This window comes from Arvicanthis niloticus, chromosome 6 (assembly GCF_011762505.2).
Source record: "Arvicanthis niloticus isolate mArvNil1 chromosome 6, mArvNil1.pat.X, whole genome shotgun sequence".
Lineage (NCBI taxonomy): Eukaryota > Metazoa > Chordata > Mammalia > Rodentia > Muridae > Arvicanthis > Arvicanthis niloticus.
In genome coordinates, this window is record NC_047663.1 from 53,041,385 (window position 1) to 53,066,129 (window position 24,745).

Consider the following 24,745-nt stretch of genomic DNA (forward strand, 5'->3'; position numbering starts at 1 on the left):
GAAATGGCTCATAAATACTCATAAAGGTAAGTGACTATACCGATCCACTCAGTGGATGTGCTCAGGGTATACAGACCAGAGTTACCCTGAGTCAGCACACTTTCACTGAGAAAGCCATCTGAACCTGAGAAGCAGTGCAGGAAGATTACATCACTCTGATTTTGAGCAATGTGTGAACCTCAGCTGTCTCCTTAAAATGCACGTAATGCAAAAACCACAAAATGGGAAGACTCTTGAGAAAACCACTGACTGAGCCTCCTCAGACATTCCGAGACTGTCAAAGCAAATGATGTTTTTACATATCTAGACACCAGGCCCTCCTAATGATGAGATCATAAAAGAGCAGCCACTAGCATATCTACTGCATAAGATGCCATGTGCTTTCCTGAAAGAGTTTAAAAGAAATTAGGATATGAATAAACCTGTCATTATCAAGACTCTCCTCAACCCTGACAGCTACCCCATTTCTCTGTGGTGATCTGGGCCTGGGTAGGGGCTCTATATACAAGATTCAGGTGACTTGACTTCCAGACAGGTTTCTGCAGAAGAGGAGCTCCTGGCCCAAGAGTAAGTACCTTTGAGGCAGGTCTGGAATGGAAGCCGGAGGATAGATGAGGAAGAGCTGTGTGGCTCCCAGGCACATGCATGTAAGCTGCTTCCCAAAGCTGCAGTCAGTGCCCTGGAGTTCAGCCATCACGTACCACAGAGGACTCACTGGTTTCTTTCGCTTCCAACAGACCCAGTACCAACCACCCCTTCCTGTCCTGTAAATGCTGAGTCTCCATCACCTCTGTAGTAACCCACTTCTTGTCTGCATTGCCAGAGCCCTGCTTCTTTCTACAGTTCCCTGTTTGCCCCTTGTCGCCTTCCCCCACTATCTCCCCAGTGTTCGGACACCTGGCTGCTAGCCCGTCTCTTCCATCCCAGGCAGTATTGCCTAGGCAGGAACCCACCAGTTGCTAAGGCAATGGATGCTGCCTGTGCTTGTTTTTCTTGACCCTGAATGTTTACATAACAACCTCCTAGAGTCTCTTCACTTCTGGCCTTAATGGCCCCTGCCCACGCCAAGCCTTTCCAGTGCCTCCCCAGCTCCTTCAGTCTTGTGACCCAAGATGACCTCTCTTCCACTTATCCTGTCCATCTTGGCACTCTCTTGGGACCTACACTCATGTGAACTCCTTCTAGGATGTGGCAAGAAATGAGCACAGATGTTAGCCCTCTTTTTTGATTCCAACACGCTCTCGGCCAAGAGATTTCATTTATGAGTTTAAATTACATCTGTCTGGCTACCTAGTCCTCCTTAGCACAGGTCCATGTACTCTCTCCCAGCTGTATGTCACAGAAGTACCTCTGCCTTCCACAAACTCTTATCAAGTCCCTACTACGTCTGCTTTTATAATATTGCATCTGCTCTTATGATGACACCTGTTACTAACACTCTTAGTTCATGTGTTAGGGAAGAACAAGGAGTTGTTCAAGTTATGGGACTGGTCAGCTGCCCTGGGAGGAAACTGAAACAGATGAGGGCCTGGGACCACTCTGGGCTGGAAAAGGGAAGAAGAGGACGATAGACAGATAGGAAAAACACTGACCCATGCTTTATCCAGTGTGAGCACCGCTCACTTCCGGTAGGAGCTGGGAGTCACTGAGTCCTCTCATATCCAGCTGCTCACCCAACTTTTCATTCCTGCCTGGACACTGCCCTTCCTGCTGACTGGGATTCTGAAACTCTCCTATGAGTCTTTCCTTTGGTATCCCACTCCTTGTCCTCTCCTGTCACACATGCCCAAGTAGTAGCATAACTTTGGCTAGAGTCAGAGATATCTGTCACCAGTGAGCGTGTGATTTGGTGGTGGGTCCAACTGCAACAAACTCCAGCTCCTTCCTCTGAAAGGGAGGCAAGGAGGTGCACTGTGAGGTGAGGCAGTCACTGAACTCCCTCCTTCCTCACGGCTGGCATTCTCTGCCCACTTTCCCACACAACCTTGCATTCCAGCCGGCCAGACTGTGGCTACCTCCAGGGTACCAGGACTTATCCATCCTTTCTGCTCACCCTTGCTGGTCACAGGGCTAACTCCCCATCACGTGTGAGCTCCGTTCCTTAGCTTCCTCAGAGCTCTTTAGGCTCTTGTCCCCACCATGCTAACAGCATAGAGCAGGCTTTCCCTCCTCTGACCTTTACATCTCAGCAGACAAACCTGAGAAAACACCCACACTGCTCTATGTATCTTCTCTCCTTGACTTAGTGTTCCCCAGAGGACATTTCCCCAGCCATTCTCAGGGCCATGGGAGCTGTCCCCATGGTCACTGTGATCTCTGACCACGAGCCAGGATGACAGCTGCTGCCTTCCCAACCATCCAGTGCAGCCAGCATGCGGTGCTGGCACCTAATAGCTACTTAATAAATAGATGCTGGTGGAAAATAAAGTTCACCAAAAGAACCAATCATCACTATCACAAAAGAGGGATGGTGCCATGATTACTGTCCAAGGATCCAATTACATTAGCTCTGTGGGAGGCTGCTGGTGGGGTAGTTCTTTAACTCTTCATCCTCTGCGGTCCAGCATGCAATGCCAACCATCAAAGACACCGTCACCACCAGCCTCATTTCCAAATTCAATAGCTCTGGATTATTTTTTTAAATGGCTCAGGTTTACCAAAAACCAATACATTAGACTTTCAGGTTGCTTTTCAAAATTTACTGTTTAAAAATCAAGGTTGGATCTCAGCACTAAGAAAAACTATCTTGTGGGTAATAAAAAACCACTTCAGGAAAGTCAGTTAATGCCCTGAGGCACATCACTAAATGTATGATTTTATTAAAAAAAAGCCACAACTCAGATAAATATCTATTTTAGAAGGGGCTTTTCTTATGCAAATAATGAGAACAGAAACAGAGAAAGGTGGAATACTCAGATAAGAGCCAGCAGCGAATCGCAAGCCAAGGTGCTACTCCTTTGCCACACCTAGCTAGGGCTGGTGGTGGGCACTGGATTTATTGTGTGGTTCCCTAGAACAGTGCAAACAATTACAAGTGTTTTGCCCTACAATTTATTACCCTATAAACTTAAACAGTCAGGAATTAGATGGGTTTATATTCATAATTACAAAAAATTGGGATCTGTCAGATATCTTGCCATAAACTGGCAGCACCAGCCTTTATAAGGGTGATGTTGTCTCCTGCCAGGATCCTTAACCGGCTCTTCCCAAGGATGACAATCTCGGAGGCAAGGAGGAACAAGATGTTTTCAGAGACTTTTTTTTTCAATTTGGCAAAGATATTAGTGCTTACTAAGCTAAGTATTTGAAATTCACTGTGGCTAATAAAAGCACAAGAGCAGGGAAACCTAGTGACTGTCCACTGTAACAGCCAGGCAGGCTGGCCAAGCACTGTGCTACATTCTCCCCACAAGGCCTGCAGCAGGTGCAAGGCAAGCCTCAGGTTCCCTGCAGTGCTCTCAGCAATGAATTCCCAGAAACATCACCAAATAACACATCTTTATGATAGTACAGTTCGATTACAGATTTACAACCAGGATAGAATTGGTAGTTAGAGAAAATCTTAAAAGAATAATTTTAGCAGAGTTAGAAATTTTTAGGACAACTCCAGGAGGCAGAGTGGTTGGCTGACTGATTTAAGGAGACAGACCCCCTTCTCACCCTGAGCACTAGTGGAGAACTGGCCAGGCAGGCAGGCAGGTTTCTCTCTCCCTTCCCACACTCTTTGGAAATCTTTCTCCTCACAGAGGCTACTGTTCCCTGGCCTCTTCCTGTCAGGTAGTTGCTGGGACTTACAACAGTAGAGGTCCAGCCTGACTGCCTATCTTATCAGCTGAAGCTGGGGATGCTGTGAGTTAATCTGGATTTGATTTAGAAAACAAAAACCAAGAAAATAGACAACTGTTGTTATTCATGTAGCCATAGCAACTGTACTCCCTGAACATCAAGTACTAAGTCAGCCTGGTCTACATAGTGAATTCTAGGATAGCTAGGGTTATGTAGAGAGACCCTATCTCAAAGCTAGGGTGCTTCTCATGCTCCTGATGACCCCAAGCCCTAAGTGTTCTTGTCAACTCTCAGTCAGCCCAAGTGCAGTACAGAAATATTGCTCCTTGAATTTTCCACTGGAGATAAAACTCAAGCCATTAAGGAATATGTTGCAACAACAACAAACAACCACAACAAGCAGAGCCATGCGCTATGACTCCCAGGGAAGTTTGCAGACTCAGTGGGGAGCATGGGTTTGCCATTCCTATTGCTTTTCTGAGTGGAGCTTCCTCTAAAGCTTTTAAAAGTGTTTGAGAGGTCTCACTATGTAGCTCAGGCTGGCCTTGTGATCTCTCTGGGATTACAGTCCACACTCACCATTCTATCCAAATTTTTATGCCTCACTCGACAGGGACAGGGAAAACGGCTGCTTTTGGAATCAGAAAATCCAGTCATGTTTTAAACACGTCTAAAATAAATTTCCCCCCATAAATTAAGGCAAGTCTGAGTCTCAGTTGCATTAATAGCTGCTACTCTATTTCAAGATGGCGTCTCTGCATGCAGGATTGAAAGTGGCAGGGGAAGTCTCTGCCAGCAATTAAAACTTACTTCCTGGCACTTCCCACATTTTGTGTTATTTTTTTCTCTCTTGGTACCTTTTCAGATCAGTCAGCTGAAACCTGACACATGTGGGGCTCAAAGCCCAAACAGTGCTATGTGTGAAGGACACACTGGGACAAATCAGTGCCAGGGCAGATGATTAGAATCCAGCCTGGTCTGGGTCCTGTCCAGAGGCACTAACTCAGTCCCGGCCATCAGCCGTCACCAACTCCAAGGAACCTTTCCCTAGCTCAGTGTGCTTGCATCCCTGTGTCTGCTTTGTCTTCAGAAATGTGGATTTCCAAAATATGTATAAGAATGTCATTCCTTGAGGCTGCAGCAGAAGCCTGTCGGACCTCCATGTCTGCTGCTAGGAATCCCTGTCACCCCTTCCTGTATGTTCTTCAGTGCTTTTCTCATTTTCTTTTCTTAAAAGCTTGAAAATTTATTTCCCCAATACTATGATACATTTTATTTTGTTGCTTTTTGTTTTGTTTTTGAGGCTGGGTCTATATAGCCCTGGCTACAAACACACTTGGAAGCACAGCATCTGGATTAGCTTGCAGGACTGGTGGTGTTTCCTTACAGGTCAGTATGTCACAGCCACCCACAATCTGTCCCTAGGCTTCTTCACTGTCTCCCAGGAGAGCACTGCAAATACAACACCTCACCTTTCCATCTTTAAACCTGTCACCTTCCCCTTAGTCTCTTAGACACATAAACAGGTTTTGAGGAGAGAAAGACTTTGCTATAGAATATTCACAAATTCAAAGACTACATACACAGCCATGGTGGATGGATGGGTGGGTTCTGAGAACAGAGTCTGAGATCTTTGCTACTTTAGTTCAATTAAGAGGCTCAACCAAAGACAACTTCACAACACAGGAGAGACAGAGCCAGGGACATTTTAGTGCTATGGTGGGAATGTGATGAGCTAGCTGCTTGTTTACTAAGATGAAGTCATGGGACAGGGGCTCTGTCCTGGATCCTGCCGGCACAAACAAATGCCTGGTCTGAGCATCCAAAAGATCAAGACTCACAGGAGCAGAGTTGGGCGAAGCTGCCACTCATGGAAACTGGGTATGTGGGATTGCAACCCACTCCAGCAACTCCCTCTATTTGTTCATGGTTTGCTTCCCAAAACCAGGTGTTGGTGAAATTGGGGGATGGGGGGGCTTTCAACTGGCCTTGACTCTTCTTTCAGAGACTTCTGGAGAGGGCTTTGGGAGCTATTGTGAACACTAATTGCTAATTTTTCTGTTGTTTTGAAACCAAGTCTCACTGTGCAGCCCATGCTGACCTCAAATTTGTGATCCTTCTGCCTTGGCCTTTCCCAAAATGCCAACCTTTGGCAGAGCACAAGCGTAAGAAGACTGTATAAATCCAAACCACAGTGTTAGCTCACCTTCCTCAGCACCCTCCATCCCCCCCTCACCCTCCACCCCAAGGTCACAGGCAATCAGGCTAAAGGTTTCCTCTTTCAGAGTTCTGGGGCGTTCTTACTGTGGGCTGTGCCGTCTGATACATTCCCATCTCTCCTCCCACTCTGGGCTTGCAATTGGCTTACTCGGTTTCAGCTAGAACTGCAGGCAGGAATCCTACTGTGAATTGTCACAGCACAGCCCAGTGACAGATTAAAAAGCAACTTCTGAGGTGGGTTTAGAGTTCGGCATTCTCATGGTCCCAAACTCACACATTTTATAAGATGAAGGCGATTTTACTTCAAATGTTGCTATGCGACAATTTCATTAAAAATTGGAAGGCTGAGTGAGTTTCTTATTATACTGGACTTTGGGAACCCTCTAGCCAAGACTAGGATATATCTGAAAATAGGGCTAAGGATACAGGGTACAAATCTAAACATTTTGGAGCTCAATTTCAAGAACAAAATATAAATTCTAAGAACATTCTATGGTACCTCAATCGCAAAATGAACACATCAAGTCTTACAGACAGGTTCAGTTCAAGAAAAGGCAACAGCCAGACAACATCCCATATCTAAACCAGAGCAACAACAGTGGGAACAACAATCCTGAGGTCAACAAACACTTGTTCACAAAATATAGTCATTTAGAGAAAGACACTTCCTTCTTAGAATTCCGTAGGAGTTGAAGCCATACAAGGTGATTCAGGGATAGAAGAGACATCATCAAGCAGATCAGATCCTAATAGTTCTCTTGCAGAAGTGTGTATCAAAATGGCACAATTGGAAGGGTAGTGAGTGACATACCTTTCCATATGCAACGCTCTAAGTGCTATGCATAAAATAACAAGCGATGTGTAGGCGGTAGCGACTGATCAGTTATGCACTCAAACACTTGCTGGAAGTAATAAAAGAGCATGAAATGGGACGTTCATGCAGGCCTGTGAGCAAAACGAACAGAAAGCCCAGAGACCCCCACAACACCCCGCCTCCCAGGCCGCCCTGCCAGCCCCCACCCATCTTCTCCTGTGGCCTTAAGACCCTTCTGATGTGGAGGCCCTGCAGGCTGTATACATTCACCTGGCGGCTCATGAAGACCAGAAACACTGTCATAGAAAGAAGCTCTCTGAATATTCTGAATCTCTAAGGCAGAGAAACAGTGAAAACAGGACAGAAGAGCAGATACACAAACACTTCAGTTAGTGTGAAAGACATTTGACATCACAAGTAAACTCTGAAATGGGGCTACCAAGGTAGCTGGTCCAGGGCAGAGCCTATGTAAAAATTACTGTTTCAAGAATCTGTGCATTTGGATAAAGTTCTTTATATAATACATTCAAGCTGAATCAAAAGAGCATATTCCCAACACCAGGTGTGAGCCTCATGCCATGTTGACAATATTTAAGAGTAATGAGGTACTAATTCATCTGCCTTGCAGTTAGTGAATCAGGGCAAGACAGCGTTGAATTACAGAGCTAATAATATATGCAAAGTCAGGGGTTTTACTGTCAAAATTTCCAGTACAGATTTTGGAAACATAATTTACTTCAAATACAAATTTCTAAAGATCAGTAAACTATTCAAGTTCTGCTGTAGCAAGTGTTAAGGTAATGGTAAAGCTTTGATCATGCCCTTACTCATGAAAATGCCCCAGGAGGCTCATGTGCACGACCATGCGTTCTTTAGTTCTTGCTTTTACATATAGAGTCATGGAAAGGGCATGGATTCCTATGCAGTTGGAAAGCTCCCCAAACATCAGTTTTTAATAAAAGCAGGGCCCTGGGAATCTCTAGGGCAGGGCTGCCATCTACACACTTATTCCTTTTGGTTTGGGCTTGAGAAACCTGTGTGAAACTCTCACACAAGCTGGACTTTAACACAAAGTGTCTACAGTTCAAGTGGGACTGTGCCTTCTTAGGCAAGCTGTAGGCAAGCATCATACATTCTCCACTGAGGCCAACTCATGCATTTCAGTGGCAAGAAAAGGAAACAATTTTATGTTTCATCAGGGCGGTTTTTTTTTTTTTTTTTAATGAAAATAATTCCTCTTAGCCCAAGAGATTTCTATGTCTACAAAGTGATAATTCTCCACTTTGGCTCCCTCATCTAACTTCCAAGCCTGCCAGTGCCTTTGTGAGTAAAATCCACAGTCCTCAAGCCTGGGACTGCCTCTCCACCTGCACAATGCCTTACAATAGCACTGACCTCTCAGATCTCCTGCCACTCAGATTTAACCAGATGTCCACCTCAGCTGATGGGTGATAGGATGTCCTCCTAACAGTGACATTGTTGGGAAAGTAGAAGCTAGCAGAGTCAAACCAAACTTGGAGTAGCTGAGACTTCTCAGCCTACTCTGACAAGAGCAGCCATGGTACTCAAGCCGCATCTATAGCAGGACAAGGACAGTGCAGCCTGAATGGTGAGAGCGGCAAACTAACTATGGAAAGACAGGATTGAAAGGGTGTGCAGAGGCTAAGAATTTCCTGTGAGCATTTCTGTAATCAAGTAAAGAACTTGTTTGTGTTAGTTAAGTGGCACTCTCTCCACACACTGCCCCAGACGTAAGTTTCATCCTCTATGACCCCTCGTGGGCTTGTCACTCCTGCCCCCATCCCCATCCCCATCCTCAACTACAGCATCTTTTATCCTAAAACCTGATCCTCTCCAGTTATCTGCAACTGAAGAAGGATGAAAGGAGGAAGCTCAGAAAGCTGGGAGAAAAGACAGACAAATGCAGATTTCCCATATTCCTCACTGTACAGCAAGTCTATTGTGGGCAGGGGCGTATCTTTTATGCTTCCAAAGGGTTCTGAATGGCAGTTTGGGTAAGGAAAAGAGACAGAAGGACTTGATCTCTCTTACTAAGCTGTCAGTCTTGGGGTCTTTAAAGGCCCTTTCTTACCCATCACCTCCTACAGCCCTCACTTCTAGGGGGTTCCCCCAATCTACCCAGGAGACAGCCACTTTATTCATATTTAGACCCATGTTGATGTCCTTTATCCAGTGAGGTCTAAACACTCCTCCATCTGGGTCAGGTAACTAGGGTTGAGCCTGGCTGCAAACATCACTACAGCCTCACTTCTGCTTTCTGCCCCTTTCTGCCCCAGCCTTACTATCTAGCCAGAATGGACTCCTGAGTGCTGCCTTTCTGTCTCCATACCAAATCACTCCACTCCCTTCCCTGCCCCAAGCCAAGCTAACTTGTTCTTTGAGCTAGGAGAAAGAGGGGCTGAGTATGATTTACCCCGGGGTAATAAATGGCAAACATTTATGACAGGCAGCACTGCATGCCACTCCACATCCGCAGTGCCAGCTGTCTAGTGCTGAGCTTTCTAATACCAGGGCCTTGGGATGACCCGAGACCGGTCCTTTCTCCTGCTTCATGTTCAGTGTCTCAGATTCCATGGTGATAAGACTTAACAGAACAGCCCCACTCTGAAACTGTGGACTGACTGAGGCCCAGACCTATTGCTGTGTATTCAGACAGCACCTTGACTGACTAGGTTACTGCAAGGGACACTGGGCACCTGTAGGAGAGCCAGCCTTCTCCTAAAGCCCCCCGCTTTGTATAGTCTTAGGCACATCTCTTCCCGGGACACAGGCACACGTGTGGATGGTGTACCCGACTCCTATGAGCCCCCTCATATGCCTGTCCTGCCCACTACACATGGTCATTCGTGAGTGCACTGTCCTTCACGTGCTCACTGTTCCCCTGAAGACTTTCTCCTTGTCCTTCTTTTTCTCTCTTTCTTTTGCCCTAACTGCCCAAACCCTCTCTGTCTACTGTGTTTCTTTCTTTCCTTCCACCTCTGAGAAGATGGCTAAGCTAACACACCTTGGGACTGTAACAAGAAAAGCGAGCTAGTTAGTTACTAACCCGTGAGAGTCATACCTGAGGCCCACTGAAGAGAGACATAACCAGGATGAAGGATAGTAGAGAGCTAAACTCTAAAAGATGTGTTCCTTCTAGGTATAAAGAAATACAAGCATTTTGTATCCTAATAAAATCAAAAATCACTTGAGGTTTGTACATACAAAAGAACTATGAAGATTAATGAAAATAGAAGCAACTGGTCCGTATGCAGGATATCAAAGTGTTCACTCACTGGCTCCTGTGTGTTTGTGCACACATGTGCATGATGGAACATACAGCTTGCTAGACCTGTGTACAGCACTAGGAGAAGGATCTTCTCAGGCTGTGCCTTGCCTTTATGTCATAACCTAAACAGTCACTGGGAAGCTTGAGGGATCCTATAGCTTCCCGTGGCTCTGAATGTATACCATTTCCATATGCCCCACAGCATCTGACTAAGGGGGCAGATGGTTTGTATTTATTTTTTAATCCAAATATTCATAAAATAATGGGTAACTCCTGACATAACGGCAGCCGTGCTCTAGGGAAAGATTTTAAAGCAATAAAAACGTATGGATCCAATCTATATAAACACACATATGTGAGAGAACTGTAAATAAACCTTAGCTACAGAAGATCCAGGCCAAGCTTAAATAAAAACACAAGCTCATCTCACCATCCTTCCAAAGCTCAGCGACAAATCTGTCTGATGACTGGTGCAGGAGGGTGGCCACATTGTCATTGAGGGGGTCCATGTTCTTCATCAGCCACTCGTCTGCCTTGTAGTCCACCTGTCTCACACCAAAGCCAAGGAGGAGGATTGAAGAACACACAACTGATTACCATCTGAAGTCTTAATCAAAGACTCACTAAACAATCCTGCACTGGACTCTCCTCAGTGGCAGGTATCTGTAACATTTAAACATGTCCATCATTGCATTATCTTACATATGCGGCAACCCCCCCCCCCCTTCTAAGACAGGGTCTGAGCTTCCTGACTCCAGGGGCCAGGATTATAAGTGTGTAGCACATGTCCAGCCAAGTTTGTTTCTTTTTCCTCTTTTTGAGGCAAGGTCTCACTATAGGCAAGGCTGGTATCTACTGAGATTAAAGGTGTGTGCCACTATGCCCGGAAGTTCTTAGTTTCTGTGTGTGGTGTACACATGTGCATGTGGAGCCCAGGTCCACTTAGGTTTCTCTATCACTTTCCACCTTGTGTTTCCACCCTCTCTCCCACTGATCCTATAGCTTGTCATTTCAGCTAAACCCCTGGGGACCTGTTTGTCTCCACCATGTCTCCTAGCATTGGGTTACAGAGGTGTTCTCCACCATGCCTGACTTACGTGGGTGCTGAGGATCCAAACTCAAGCCCCCCATGCTTCTGTGGCAAGCATTTCTCTGCCACACCACCCCGAGGCCCCAGCATGCAGCATTTTAATTGAGTTTAACCTAAGGGTTCTTACCTTCCCCGCATAGTGGATGATACAGAAGTCAGCTTTGTCTTTCAGTTGCCGTGGCTTCTGAAACTTGGAGTGCGAACCTTGCTCCTGAACCAGCTTTTCAACAAATGTTTTATCTGTGGCTTTGGGAAACCAGCATTCTTCATCCAGGAGGGCCAGCACGCCAGGGGGATTGGCCTGAGAATGAAAGGCAGTGAGGATGAGGGACTGACAGCTCACTGCCACAACCAACAACTCTTAAGATCTATGAAAGAACCAACTTCTCCAATGGAAAGTATGTCCAAGCCATAACTAGCTAAAAGTTCAAACACAGATCATAAATACTAAGTACTGGGAAGAAATGGATAACTTATTGGATAAGCCTTGAAATCTTGAAATATGTACATTATAAGTAAACTAATTACAGTAGACACTCCATAAAACCATCAAATCCAGAAGCCAGAAAGGAGCTGGGAGAAGGAACGGGAAAAGGCTGCTGGGTCCACTATAAAGCTCCACTGACCAGACACTGTACGTGCTAAGTGATTTCAGTTTTTGTTTAACCGATGATTAAATAGGCTGTACCACTTCTTGTTAAAATATCTGAGGCTATTATTCAGTACAGCACGGTGTGGCTGTTTGAAGAAGAATGTCCCCAGACTCTGGCTTTTGAATAATCACTCCCCAGCTGGTGGTGCTGTTTGGGGGAGGTATGGCTGTGTTGGACGAAGTACCTGAGGTTTCAAAGCCACACAATACCATTCCTGGTTCACTCTCAAGCTGTTTCTGCCACCATGACTGTTGCTGGCTGCCACAATCACCTGCCTCAATGGCCTCTCCTCCCTCTGGAACTATGAGCCTAGTTAACCCCTTTCTTCTGTAAGTCGTTCTATCTGACTTCTGTAAGTATGGTTCTATTGCAGCAACAGAAAAGTGACTAATAAATTATGAGAGGGGACAGCACAACCATCAGTCACTTTAAAAGGCTTTGGTAAATCCAGAGACAAAGAGGCACATCAGTCATGTCCTGCCAGGTGTGTGTGGGGCTACCAGGTATCAGGATTTTAGTGGGGTGGGGTCATATAGAATTAGTGGTGATGGCCACCCATAGTACGATATAGCACAAAACTGCTGAATTCCAGCCTTAATAGGTTCATTTATGTATATGAATTATGTCTTAATTAAAAAGAAAAAAGATCTACAGCTTGCCTTTTCTTGGATGACTTTCTTTTTCAACATAAGTGACTTGAGAAAAGAAATAAAGTACCTAGAGAGCAGTGGGCTCCTTAGTAGTGTGTCTGGACATTGTTTACGGCTATAGTGCCAGCATGGCCAGCCAGCATGTGACACGGCACTGAATGCACATCTGAATCTTTTTTTTTCTTTTTGTATAGAACTTTAGAAACTACTTTCTTCAGGTATTTACTGGGTGAAGATACTATTTGGAAGGAAAGTAGGGGTTACAGTTGAATATAAATGAAACACTGTGATAGTGACAAACACAGGCATGTGCTGACTGGAGTGCACAGTGCATGGGACCTAGGGACCCTCTACAGCGAGGCCCTTACCCCTTGGCTCCTTCTCAAAAAGACTTTTAGGGTTTCAGATCAGTTAAAGAGAGATGATATCCATATTGTCCAAGGTTGGCTATCTCTGGAGGAGCCATGGTCACAGTGGCAGGCTACTGTGTCAGGGTTACAGTGGAAGGGAGTTAATGCTACTGAGCCAGGATACAGGGGCAGGCAGCAGGGGCTACTGAGCCAGGATACAGGGGCAGGCAGCAGGGGCTACTGAGCCAGGATACAGGGGCAGACAGCAGGAGCTACTGAGCCAGGATACAGGGGCAGGCAGCAGGGGCTACTGAGCCAGGATACAGGGGCAGGCAGCAGGGGCTACTGAGCCAGGATACAGGGGCAGGCAGCAGGGGCTACTGAGCCAGGATACAGGGGCAGGCAGCAGGGGCTACTGAGCCAGGATACAGGGGCAGGCAGCAGGGGCTACTGAGCCAGGATACAGGGGCAGGCAGCAGGGGCTACTGAGCCAGGATACAGGGGCAGGCAGCAGGGGCTACTGTCAGGGGCCTGAGAAATGAAGCGCCACACTGATGTTAAAGGCACGGAAACCGTAACGTTCAATTTCCAATCCCACTGAGTGAAAACATTCCTAAATCCTTTTCTGTTTTAGATCTGTTTTGTCTGTCTGTGAACATGTATGCTGGTGCCCATGGAGGCCAGGAGGGGAAGTAGGAAGGAGCTTACCTCCTCCTGCCTGGAGTGTCTAGGATATCTGCTTATGATGACCACTGCACCACCCATCCCAGTGTTTTTCTAAAATACCACTTTCAATGTGTTGGTCATGCCCCAAGTCCTGTCAACAAATCCTGCCCTGGACATTCTCTCGCTCCCTTCACAGCATCTATCTCCAGCCTTCTGGCCCAGAACCATCTGAGAGACCTGAAGTGAAGCAGGAATTATTAAGCAGCACATGCCCTTTGGTAGGTACATCACACTGGTCTGTGAGGATCACAGCACATTATCTGACACATGAACAAACACAAGGACAGGGGATTCAAGGCTGTACCTGAGGAGACCTAGAGAAGGCTTTGACTGCCACTCGCTCTTATGCAGATCGTGCTATCAGAATATCATTTTCCTAGACTGTCTGTCTCAGATTATGCCAGGAAGAAAACTAAAGGCTCTGCTCAACAGAACAGGAAGCCGGGCAGGGGAGGCACTCACAGGTCTCTCTATCAGGTCGATGCAGGGCTGCAGGTCGAGGCCGAAGTCGATGAAGTTCCACTCGATGCCCTCTCGCTGGTACTCCTCCTGCTCCAGGATGAACATGGTGTGGTTGAACAGCTGCTGCAGCTTCTCGTTGGTGTAGTTGATGCACAGTTGTTCAAAGGAGTTCAGCTGAAGGTTTGGCGTCATGAGAGGGAAGACAGGAATACTTAGCCATCTAGTTACCCCAAAAGCTCATTCTAAACTATTCCTAAGGCAACACAGATACTACTGAGACTAAAGCTAATGACTACCCTAAGGGAGGGCTCTCCTGCCACAGCACTGTGGCGAGATAAGAGAGGGCTCGTGAAGCTGCTCAGTGAGTAAAGGTGCTGACAAGCCAGGTCACTGTGTGTGTGCATGTGTGTGTGTGTGTGTGTGTGTGTGTGTGTGTGTGTGTGTGTGTGAGAGAGAGAGAGAGAGAGAGAGAGAGAGAGAGAGAGAGAGAGAGGGAGAGGGAGGGAGGGAGGGAGGGAGAGAGAGGGAGAGAGGGAGAGAGAGAGAGAGAGAGAGAGAGAGAGAGAGAGAGAGAGAGAAAGGGTAAGAGAGATTAGATAGCCACACCACATTACCAAACATCTCAGTGCTTACTAATGAACAATTCAGGGATAGAAATAAAGAATAAATGAAAAGAAAGCAAGGAGAGGAAGAGCAGCATCAGGACCTGGGGAGGGCAAGAGGCTCAGGGCATCCTGGCGAGCTCGTGGGCCTGTGAGCTGTGGGGAAGCTACGGGCTGCACCTGCCTGTGTCCCATTCTCTTCTCGGAGGTAGCAGGTTCCACAGTGATGTAAAAGATGGAACTAGGAATTAGCTTAGGAATTATTGCTGGGAGCACAGTCTGAGCCTGACATGCAATTCTTTTAATGAGTGTAAGGCTCCTGCTCCCGTTTCTACGGGGGTCCTTCTCGAGTCAGGTGCCTGACCTCAGCCGATATCAAATGTGACCCCGCCCTGCTGTGACAAGTGAATCTGAGCATCCTTGCACCCTTCATCCACTGCTGTTGCCGTGCTGCTGTGAATGCTGCTCCCCCATTGTTCTTCTTAGTAGACAGATTAATTAAGAAATCTAATTTTCTTAATTTATTCACCTATAAGTACAACCCATATTCTATTTCCATGCTGCTCACACAAGTAGCATGTGCCCATAAATAACCTCTTTCATTCTAGCAAGTGGCTTTAAATTAGAGAGGTTCAATCGCTCTCCACAGAATAGTTAATGGTCTGGAAAGGCCGCTCAGTCTCCCACAGCCTATGAAGCTAGTTTGCTGTTTAGAATGAGGTCACACTGGGAGGGCACACTGCTTCCCTCCCAACACTGTATATTACTAAGTCACACCAAGAGAAGGTATATAAATACTTGTCTACTTATTAAGTTTATTTCTTTCTATATAAATGGATTTTGCTTTGTCTCTGGTTTATAATGTGCTATTGTACTCAATTACATGCAATAAATTAAGAAAAATAATGAATATATTTAAGTTACCAAATATATTTTAATGATTTTATTTTTATTAGCATATATGAGTGTATGTGTGTGATAGATGTGCAGGTGCTCACAGAGGCCAAAAGAGCGCCTCAGATCACCTGGAGCTGGAGTTATAGGTGACTGAAAGCTTTAAGGGCTGAGAACCAAATCCAGGACTTCCGGAAGAGCACAAGCACTGTTAACTACTAAGCCATCTCTCTAGCCCCACAACTCTATTTTAAAGTAATTTTGATTGCAGTGCTGGGATTTGAACCGAGGGGTACACATGCTAAAATAAGCATACTCTCCCACTTGGTAGATACTCAAATTGAGACCTGGCTGGGCTGGCTGGGGTGTTTGTTTTGAGACAGGATTTCTCTGTATAGCCCTGATGTCCTGGAACTTGCTTCGTAGACCAGGGTGGCTCAGAAAGCCAACATCTGTCTTCCAAGTGCTGGGATTAAAGGTATGCGCCACAATTGCCTGGAGAGATCTAGTTTTAAAATTAAAAATGCTTGCCATTAATTTTAGAGTACAAAGAGCTACCCTGAGATGTAAGCTTCATTTCAGTTCTCAACAGTTCTATCTACAGTCAGCTGAATCACTCATTTCCTGTGACACTTCTAGAAATAGTTTATGTACTCATAAATCATGAATTCTTTTCTTTTTTATTGAAATCTTTTATCAAAATCACTTCATTTTTTATTTGTATTTTTGTGTCACTGTAGATATAATATTTAAAAATTTTAATGTTATAAGTAAACATTTATTAGAGAAAATTATTAGCAAACAACACAAAATAGTAGATATAATAGTGTTTGGCAAACTCAGTGTCACCTCAGTCCTGATTCTGAGATGCTTCAGCTTACCACAGACAGTTCTCTTCAGGCAGAAGCAACAGTATCCTGAAGATGTAACTGTTACAGCTCACCAGATCTTATGCCTTAGTCATAAGGGAGGAAATGGCCCCCAAGTATCTGAGGCAGTTAGAATATACTTCCTCAGTATATTCCAGTAGTGGGAAGAACCAATCTCTAACATCCATTACATAACCTTCTAGTGCCAATGGCAAAAGCTTCCAAGGTAAGAAATTAAGGGATAACATCTAGGTGAGAGGACTCACATGCTTTTCAATAGTGCCCCTTTGGGAATGTGGCTTTTCTGATTAAATGCTACCTGACCAACCTAGAATATAAATTCTTATTAACTAACATAATTATACCTTCTGAAGTACAGCAAACAAAACAGTAAGCTTCATATGAATATGAAAATTTGGTTTTGTTAGCTGCTGTGTCTGTCATAATGCCTGGCCACTCCTGAGACACACAGTATCTGTTGAAAGAGCAACTGCCATGCAGCTTTGTTGGTATTTAAGTTATTGGCACTATAAAAGATGTGGTTTAGCTTTAAGTAGACCAATACAATAGGAAAAAAGACCCACTGAAACATAGCATGCTCCAGAGTTTAAAAGAAACTAAGCAGGTAGCGTCAGGGGAGAGGACACGCTGTGGACACTGCACACTGTCTGCTCTCTCCACAGCTGTACCAATCTGTAAAACATGGTGTCTTCTAAGAGAATTTCAGTATAAAAATTAAACACTTGAGATGATAGCTTATGAGCTGTATTCTTGTACAACTTTCATGTTATTTATGAGACTCTATGAAATCAGAAAGCAGTGTTTCCTCTTCCAAAATTCCTTCATTTTTTACTAATTCACTTGAGTTTATAACCCCCTCCTCATTAAATTATCAAATTAAGTCCTCACTAACATTGAAAAGCTTAAAAGGCGTGAGTATTTCTTTTTAAAAATATTTTTATTGTATTTTATGTGTCTGCATGTATGTCTGTGTAAAATATACATGCAGTGCCTGAGGTAGCCAGAGGGTATCAGAACTGGAGTTGCAGATGGCTGTGAGCTGTCACATGGGTGCTGAGAATCCAATCCTGGTCCTGTGCAAGAGCAGCAAGTATAACTGTAGAGCTATCTCTCCAGCACCCATTCCTGTATTTCTTAGTGAATATACTCAACCTGTAAGTATCAGTATTGTATATGCAGCCCCATAAAGGCAACAAGCACAGGGGTCTCGCTCTAACTCCACTATGGAGGACTGCTCCGCATGTGACAGTTCTCTATCCTGGTGGTGAAACCTAAGAAGTCAGGTGCCCTGCGCAGGCTCCTCCTTGACCATTTTTATGTGTTTCTTCTGCTTTGGCCGTGGCTACAAATGGGGGTCTTTTCTTTCATTGTATCTTTTATTTACATAGTTGGAAAGGTGATATTGCTTTGTAATGCAATTTTAAAAAATCATTATAAGATTTCTCAAGGTATTTATACATCATTTCATACTATAGTTTCTTAGAGTTCTTGGCATAGTGGTGCAATCTGAGTGGAGAAAGTTGCTTCCCACAAGTGATCCAGTTTGGATGAGGCTGGAGGTAGCATTTTACAGCAGGAAAATTCAATGCTTGACCTTGGCAAAACTGACACACTGGCCATAGCAGCAGCATTTGACCTAATATTCACACCTTCTACGTAATCTGTCAGAGAAGACAGGCACAACACAACTGCAGAGATATAGACTGTATTTGGATCTGTATTATATAAAAAAAAAAATTTTTTTTGAGACTGAGAATTGTATCTAGTTTTTTTTTAAATCGACAGCAGATGTGATGCAAAGTATTAACCCATCACCCCAGTCTTTGGAATGTGACTTCACAGGATACATACAGGCCGACATCCTGTCATATGCTTCTATCAGATTGCTCTTCCTAGACCCACTGAGACCCACCGAAGATGCTCTGGTCCGTTACTCTGGACTCCTCAGTATGGCAACTTCTGTATCTCTGCCCCCCTCTTTGTTCAACCATGAATTTCTAGCAACTTAGCCTTTGATAAGTACTCCCTTACAGAAGCACTGCACCCTCTATCCAGGGAGAGAAGCTTCCTGAGCTGGCAGCGTCTTGTCCTTTAAGAATGGCTAACTGCAGAACACTCACCTAACAATCTCTGCATGCTCTCACTGCTATGGACAAATCTGTGAACTGAGTGGCTGTTGGCTGTCTATTGCTTGACTCTAATCAAAGAGGAAGGAATGTAGCTGCTCTGACTGCCTAGCATTGAACTGCATGAATGAATCCTAATGTCTGTTAGAAGAAAAACAACAGCAACAGAATAGCAAAAGGGAGGGAGATGAGGAATACCTCAAAAATTTCAAAACCAGCAATATCCAGGATCCCAATGAAAGATGCTCCCTGGCGTTTGGTCCTATCCAGTGCTTTATTGATGCGGTGAACGAGCCAGCGAAACAACCGCTCATAGGTAGCTTTTGCCAATGCTTCCACTGCAAAATCTGCCTGTAATTAGATAACATCAACTTTTTATCCAGGAAGCAGTCTCAACAAGACATTAGTAGCTGTAATATGGAGTTCAATCCTACACAGAGCTCAATCACTGCTTAATTACATCTCAGTGCTACATATCAATAGAGCCATTAGTATATGTAATTAATGAGAATGTGGTTAATCACTTCAGGGTTGAGCAAAGCCCCCCTAATCTCCCCCCACCTTAGATCCTGGGGCAACTGCATCTGTCGCATTGGCCTGCTTTCTTGGCAGTGTGCCCCTGAAAAAAAAATCACCTTCTAACCTTCTTAATCAAAGCTATTAATATCCTTAAAGCCATTACAACCAAACAGCATGCATGACCCCTCTGTATTTGCTACTCTTCCATCTAGAAAGAAGACAGTAAAGTGATGGCCTTTGTCTTGTTTGGCTGCTACAAACACAAGATTTGTTGTCTGTCAAATTATTTATCAGCTAGGGGACAACTGGAGATGACATTTCACATTTACTTACAAAAATCAATTTGAAATTTCTTAAAAGGAAAAAAAAAAAGTAAACTACAGAAAAAAAAAACCAAAACTCATTTAGTTTCAAGACAGTTCTGTGTGCTCTTACTAACTCAGTGTGGTACATGTCAAGCAGGGTAACTGACCACAGTTTATCATTTTAGCACTTTGGTAAGAATCACCCCTGCTGGACTCACCTGCTCTTTGGTCTGGGCTTTCTGTACATAGTCCCGGCCGACTTTGATCCTGGGTGTGAGGATCGCCCGCGTGAACTCCATCACATTCATCCCGAGCAGGTGGCAGAGCTTCTGTGCAACTAAAGGGTAAGAGTTCCCTAAATGCTTTATTTCTACTTGGGATCCAACCATGGCATTAAAGCAATGGAAAGCTCTTGTCTTGAAGTGTGCTAAAATTTCAAGTCAGGTGACAAATGCTTTCTACTTTCAAGTGGTTTTCTAGGTCAACAATACATCGGGAAAGACAGGAAGCCTTTGCCCTCCTGGCCTTCTAGAAAAGTGACCTTCTTGTCTACCTATAGATCACTTCAAGATCTATAGGTAGATGTACCATAACATGCCTCACTTTAAATCTTAAATCGCTTCGTTTAAATGGCTTGAGGATGTGAGCAGGTGGGAGGCACATGGTGGCTGTAGTCCTTCTGCTAATCTAACCATGTGACTGCATGACACTCAAAAGGGTCCTAGTGGTCAAAAGCTCTAGGAAGTTGAACAACTCCCCAGTCAAGAAATGTGGACTGTGACCCAGATTTAGTGGTGCATGCTTTTAATCCCAGCACTCAGAAGCAGAGGCAAATGGATATTTGGAAGTTTGAGGCCTGCCTGATCTATATGGTGAGTTCTAGAACAGCCAGGGCTGTGTAGAGAAACCCTGCCTCAAAAATAAAAGAGGAAATAGTGAGCACGATTCAGGAGAGCCAGTTCCTCAGGCATCACACAGAAATAAACACTAAAGAACCTCAAGTGGGTTACCAAAAAGGGCTATTTTGGGGGGACTGTGTTTTGGGTATGTGTACATGTGTGCACATGCACATGGAAGCTACAGGGCACCCATGAGTGCTGTTACTCAGGTGGCATCCACCTTACTTCTGACATAGATGAGGCTGGGCTGGCTAGACAGGGAGCCTCAGGGACCTGCCAATGCCTGCTTTGCTTGATTACAAGGATGTGACCCCCACCTGAATTTTTATGCAGGTTTTGGGATGGAATTCAGGACCTTGTGCTTGTATAGCAAGCACTTTACCATACAAGCATCTTCCTACCCCAAAAGACTATCTCACAGGGGAGATGTGACTTTACTATGTCGGCACTCACTGATACCCATGTGAGACCTCTGAGGCATTAGAGGTTTTTCAATGTCCCTTCAGAAGAAATCTGTCAGCTCCCAATACCTGCAACCACATCCTCTTGGTGTGTAACTTTTATTCCTGACCAGTGTTTAAATTCATTTTCAACATTTAGAGACAGAAAAATTTCACATTAAAAAAAAAAAAATCTAGATTTCCAATGAGTCTGGCACACAGTACATCCCAGTAGTCAGGAGTCTAAGGCAGAAGATCCAAGAGTCTGAGCCCACATGAAGTACAGTGAGTGGCCACATCTCAACCGCAGCCTAAAGGGGAAAGGCAAACAGCAGTGCTCATTAGCTCACCTGTGTTCTCTGGCATGGAAGCTTGGTCAGTGTTTCTCTCCTTTTTGAAAGAGATGTTTCCAAACTGCAGGACTGAAGATACGACTTTAAGCATTGCTTTTTATGGATAAAAAAGAAAAAAGGAAGAAAAGTTGATTAAAATGTAGCAGAGGTAGCGTAACTTATCTGGTGCCATAGCTGGCTCTGCGTAACTCTTTGACAATTCTTCGGAGTTTCTCGTTAGCACCCCAGTTATCTAACGTGGGTTCTTCTTATACCAGATTCACGGTTTTAACAGTGAGGAGCAGAGAGCAGGACATACGTACAAAGGATCTCTTCATGGGAGAAGCCCATTATGTGCATGGCTTCCATGGTCTCCTGAAAGTTATCCTTGTCTTGCTGTCCAGGAATAGGAATATAGCCATTGGAGAGGAATCTGTAGTTATTAAAACCTTCCAGGAGTAAGTCGGCTAAAAGGAAAGACAATGACATCAATTTAACTTAGGCATCAATTTAACATCAATAGACTGAAATATCTGCCTATAGACACTGAGAACACAGACTGAGAACTCAGGAGAATGGGCTTGCCAGCTAGCCCATCACTGGCACATGTTTCCCTGTTAATTCATGTAATACATAAACTACACATTTTTCCAGTATTTGTTTCAGTGATGAAAAAAAAAAAACAAAACAAAAGGGTTTTAAGACAGGGTCTCCTTATGTATCTCCTTATGTATCCCTAGCTGTCCTGAACTCTCTATGTAGACCAGGCTGGCCTTGAACTCACAGAGATCTGCTGGGCTCTGCCTCCCAACTGCTGGAATTAAAGATATGTACCACCACATCCAACTCTAATTTTATTCAAAGAAAATCTCAAAAGCTAATATACCCAAACTCACACACCCGCCTCTTAAGTTCAATGGTCAAAAAGGCAACTGAACATGGAAGACTAAGAACCCCAGTACTTACACTTCAGGTGTTCCCCTGCTCCAGAGAGCAACTGATAAAAGATGTGAAACGTACGTTCATCTTTAGCTTGACGAACAGCACGAGACTTTTCCAGAAGGTCTGAGCAGAGAAGGTTAAGGATGCAGTAACTAAGAGGGGCCCTTCTATAATGTCTACACACAACTTTCTTTCTTGGATACACATACAAAACACACACACACACACACACACACACACACACGCACACACACACACACACGCATTATTCCTTTAGACCACTCTATTCATATTCAGTAACATTTCCTAGGATTATTCTACGTATCTGACATGTCCTGTCTTTCCTCTAACTTTATTAACATAAAATGAAAGTACTTTAACTCCATAATTCCATAGGTTTGTTTTCCTGAGTAGAGGCATAGCCTAGGACCACAAAAATATAGTAAACAGTGGGCAAACAACCCCAGCTGTCCAGTCCTGCACCACAAGGGTAGGATTCTCCACACTCAGGCCTACAGGTTTATGGCAGGTTTAAAGATTTGTTACTTGTTTTTATGAATATACATAGGAGCCTATGTGAGTTTATGAGCACTGTGTGCATGCAGTGCCCACAGAAAACAGGAGACTGCACTGGATCCCCTGGAGATGGAGGTACATGCAGCTCTGAGCTGCCTGACATAGATGCTGGGAATGAAACCGGTGCCCCTGCAAAAGCAGTATGAGCTGTGAGGTGCTGAGCATCTTTCCAACTTCAGTGTACTGTTTTTGAAAACAACAAGAATAATATCCATACCATTTTGGAGCTGATAACCAGTAATGGAAAGTACCTGCATGTGTCATGATATCACTAAGTTTTTATGCTAGGTGTGCCATCACAGATGGCTACTTATGACAGCAGGTTAATGAAGCCACTATTTTGGACTCAACTCTGGAAAAGGATACATGTTTCAATGTTGGCCCCAACAATATAGCCAGTTACATCAAAGTTGATCCGGATAAACTTGCCCTGAAAATAAAGAGAGAAAACTGGAGATGAATAATGTCATGGAGAACTTAAGCACTGTTGAAGTTAGGCCTGGTTCTGCCTTCCAGCCCCATGCTCCCAGAGCTAAGACTTAGACCCAAAATATATTTATAAATATCATGTGGCTAGACTCTTCTCTGACTAAAATCATAACTTAAGATAACCCATTTATTTTAACCTACATTTTGCCATGTAGCTGGTTGCCTGTGCTCAGGTACCATAAGTCCATCTCCTTACATCTTCCCGGAGCGATCTCCCCATGCCTAGCTCTATCCCTGGTGTCCCACCTACGATTTCGTGCCTAAGCCACAGGCTTTTTAATTGACAGGTGACGCATCTATACATTCCGTAAGATATTCTCTCAACAGAGCACTATAGTAAAACAAGACAATATGCCCCATCTTAAATACAAAGAGAAGCCTCATCAGTATAACAAAGGAAAATTGGATAGAACATGTCCTAGACTGTGCAGTAATCAAGCTAGAAACTGACAAGATGGATCAATAAGGTACTTAGTGCTCGGAGGGCCCAAGTTTGCTTCCAAGCACCCACATCAGGTTCACAACCACCCGTAACACTGTTTTCAGGGCCTGGCAGCCTCCTCTAGCTTCCCCAGGGACCCATGCACATGGCACACACTGGAACAATTATGCACATGCATATAATATAAAGGAATTAACCCAGCCAGTTAGAACTTGAAAGCATTTTCTAAGTAGTCTGGGGCAGGAGGCATCTCAGAGGAACGTTACGCTAGACTTCAAGTGTTAGGTTTAAAGTTTGGAATAGTAGAGATTAATTTGTAGGAAAATTGAAATAAATCCATTGAAAAGTAGAGTGTGAAGGAACAAGAATAAACCACTCAAAAAGAAGCAAGGCAGAATACTTTCTTCTAAAATGCCAGTTTTATAAATCCCAAGCCACATGAATTTCTTATGTACCCTTGGGAGAGAGAAAGAAGGCTGGGGTACGGCTCAGTGACAGAATGTTGGCCAAGCAAGCACAAGCTGGGTTTGCATCCCAGCATTCCCACCAGACTGACAGACAAAAACATTCCGAGAAAGAGAAAACAGTAATTGTTTCATAATTCTTTGATAGTTATTATTACACTGAGTACCCAAACTGGTAAAGACAGCTTAAACAAGAAAGGTGAGACAAAGATATACCTGACTGTAGCTTACTACACTTATAAAAGAGGCCAAATCACACACTTCCTAAAACAGGACCATGAACACTGACCGAGAAGGGCTCTTCTGGACCTGTTAAGAAGCATTGCCATGGGTAAGAACACTGCTGATATTCATCAGAGAGGTCTTAGCAGCCATCCTATGGGGGAGCTGCTTATAAAATTGGGGAATGGAAAAGTCTTTGATTAGTTGCCATATGAATCACGTAAACATGAATCTGGCATCTGTTCACTGTGAACCTTATCACGTTTATATACAAATGCATATAAGATGAAGCTTCTGGTATATTCAATTATGTTCCTTGAAAGTTAAAAGCAGGCCATAGGACTAGGTATCTCTAATCTTCTTTCATACTTTTTACATTTTGAGAAACAACAGGCTGTGGTGGTTTGAATGAGAATGCCCCCACAGGCTCGTATATTTGAATGTTTAGTTTCATGTTGGTGAACTTTTTAGGAAGAGGGGTGTCACTGGGGGAGGGCTTAGAGGTTTCAAAAGCCCACACCAGGCCCAGTCTTGCCTTCTCTATCTCGGCTTCCAACTTGAGA

General features: G+C 44.3%; 1 protein-coding gene across 3 annotated transcripts in view; it reads right to left on the minus strand.

Moving 5' to 3' along the window:
* The window catches only part of Myh10 (myosin heavy chain 10), a 126,349-nt gene that overhangs the window by 33,702 nt on the left and 67,902 nt on the right, over positions 1-24,745 (minus strand). For 2 of the 3 annotated variants that reach the window (XM_076936568.1, XM_076936567.1), the window contains exons 7-16: positions 22,932-22,995; positions 22,014-22,112; positions 21,371-21,514; positions 21,066-21,161; positions 19,595-19,713; positions 18,751-18,903; positions 14,041-14,214; positions 11,327-11,500; positions 10,540-10,654; positions 7,091-7,153 (exon numbers count right to left, since the gene is read on the minus strand). In XM_076936568.1, coding sequence (XP_076792683.1) covers positions 7,091-7,153; positions 10,540-10,654; positions 11,327-11,500; positions 14,041-14,214; positions 18,751-18,903; positions 19,595-19,713; positions 21,066-21,161; positions 21,371-21,514; positions 22,014-22,112; positions 22,932-22,995 — 1,201 coding nt within the window. The remainder of the gene's footprint in view (positions 1-7,090; positions 7,154-10,539; positions 10,655-11,326; positions 11,501-14,040; positions 14,215-18,750; positions 18,904-19,594; positions 19,714-21,065; positions 21,162-21,370; positions 21,515-22,013; positions 22,113-22,931; positions 22,996-24,745) is intronic. The other variant, XM_034506364.2, reaches the window with a different exon arrangement.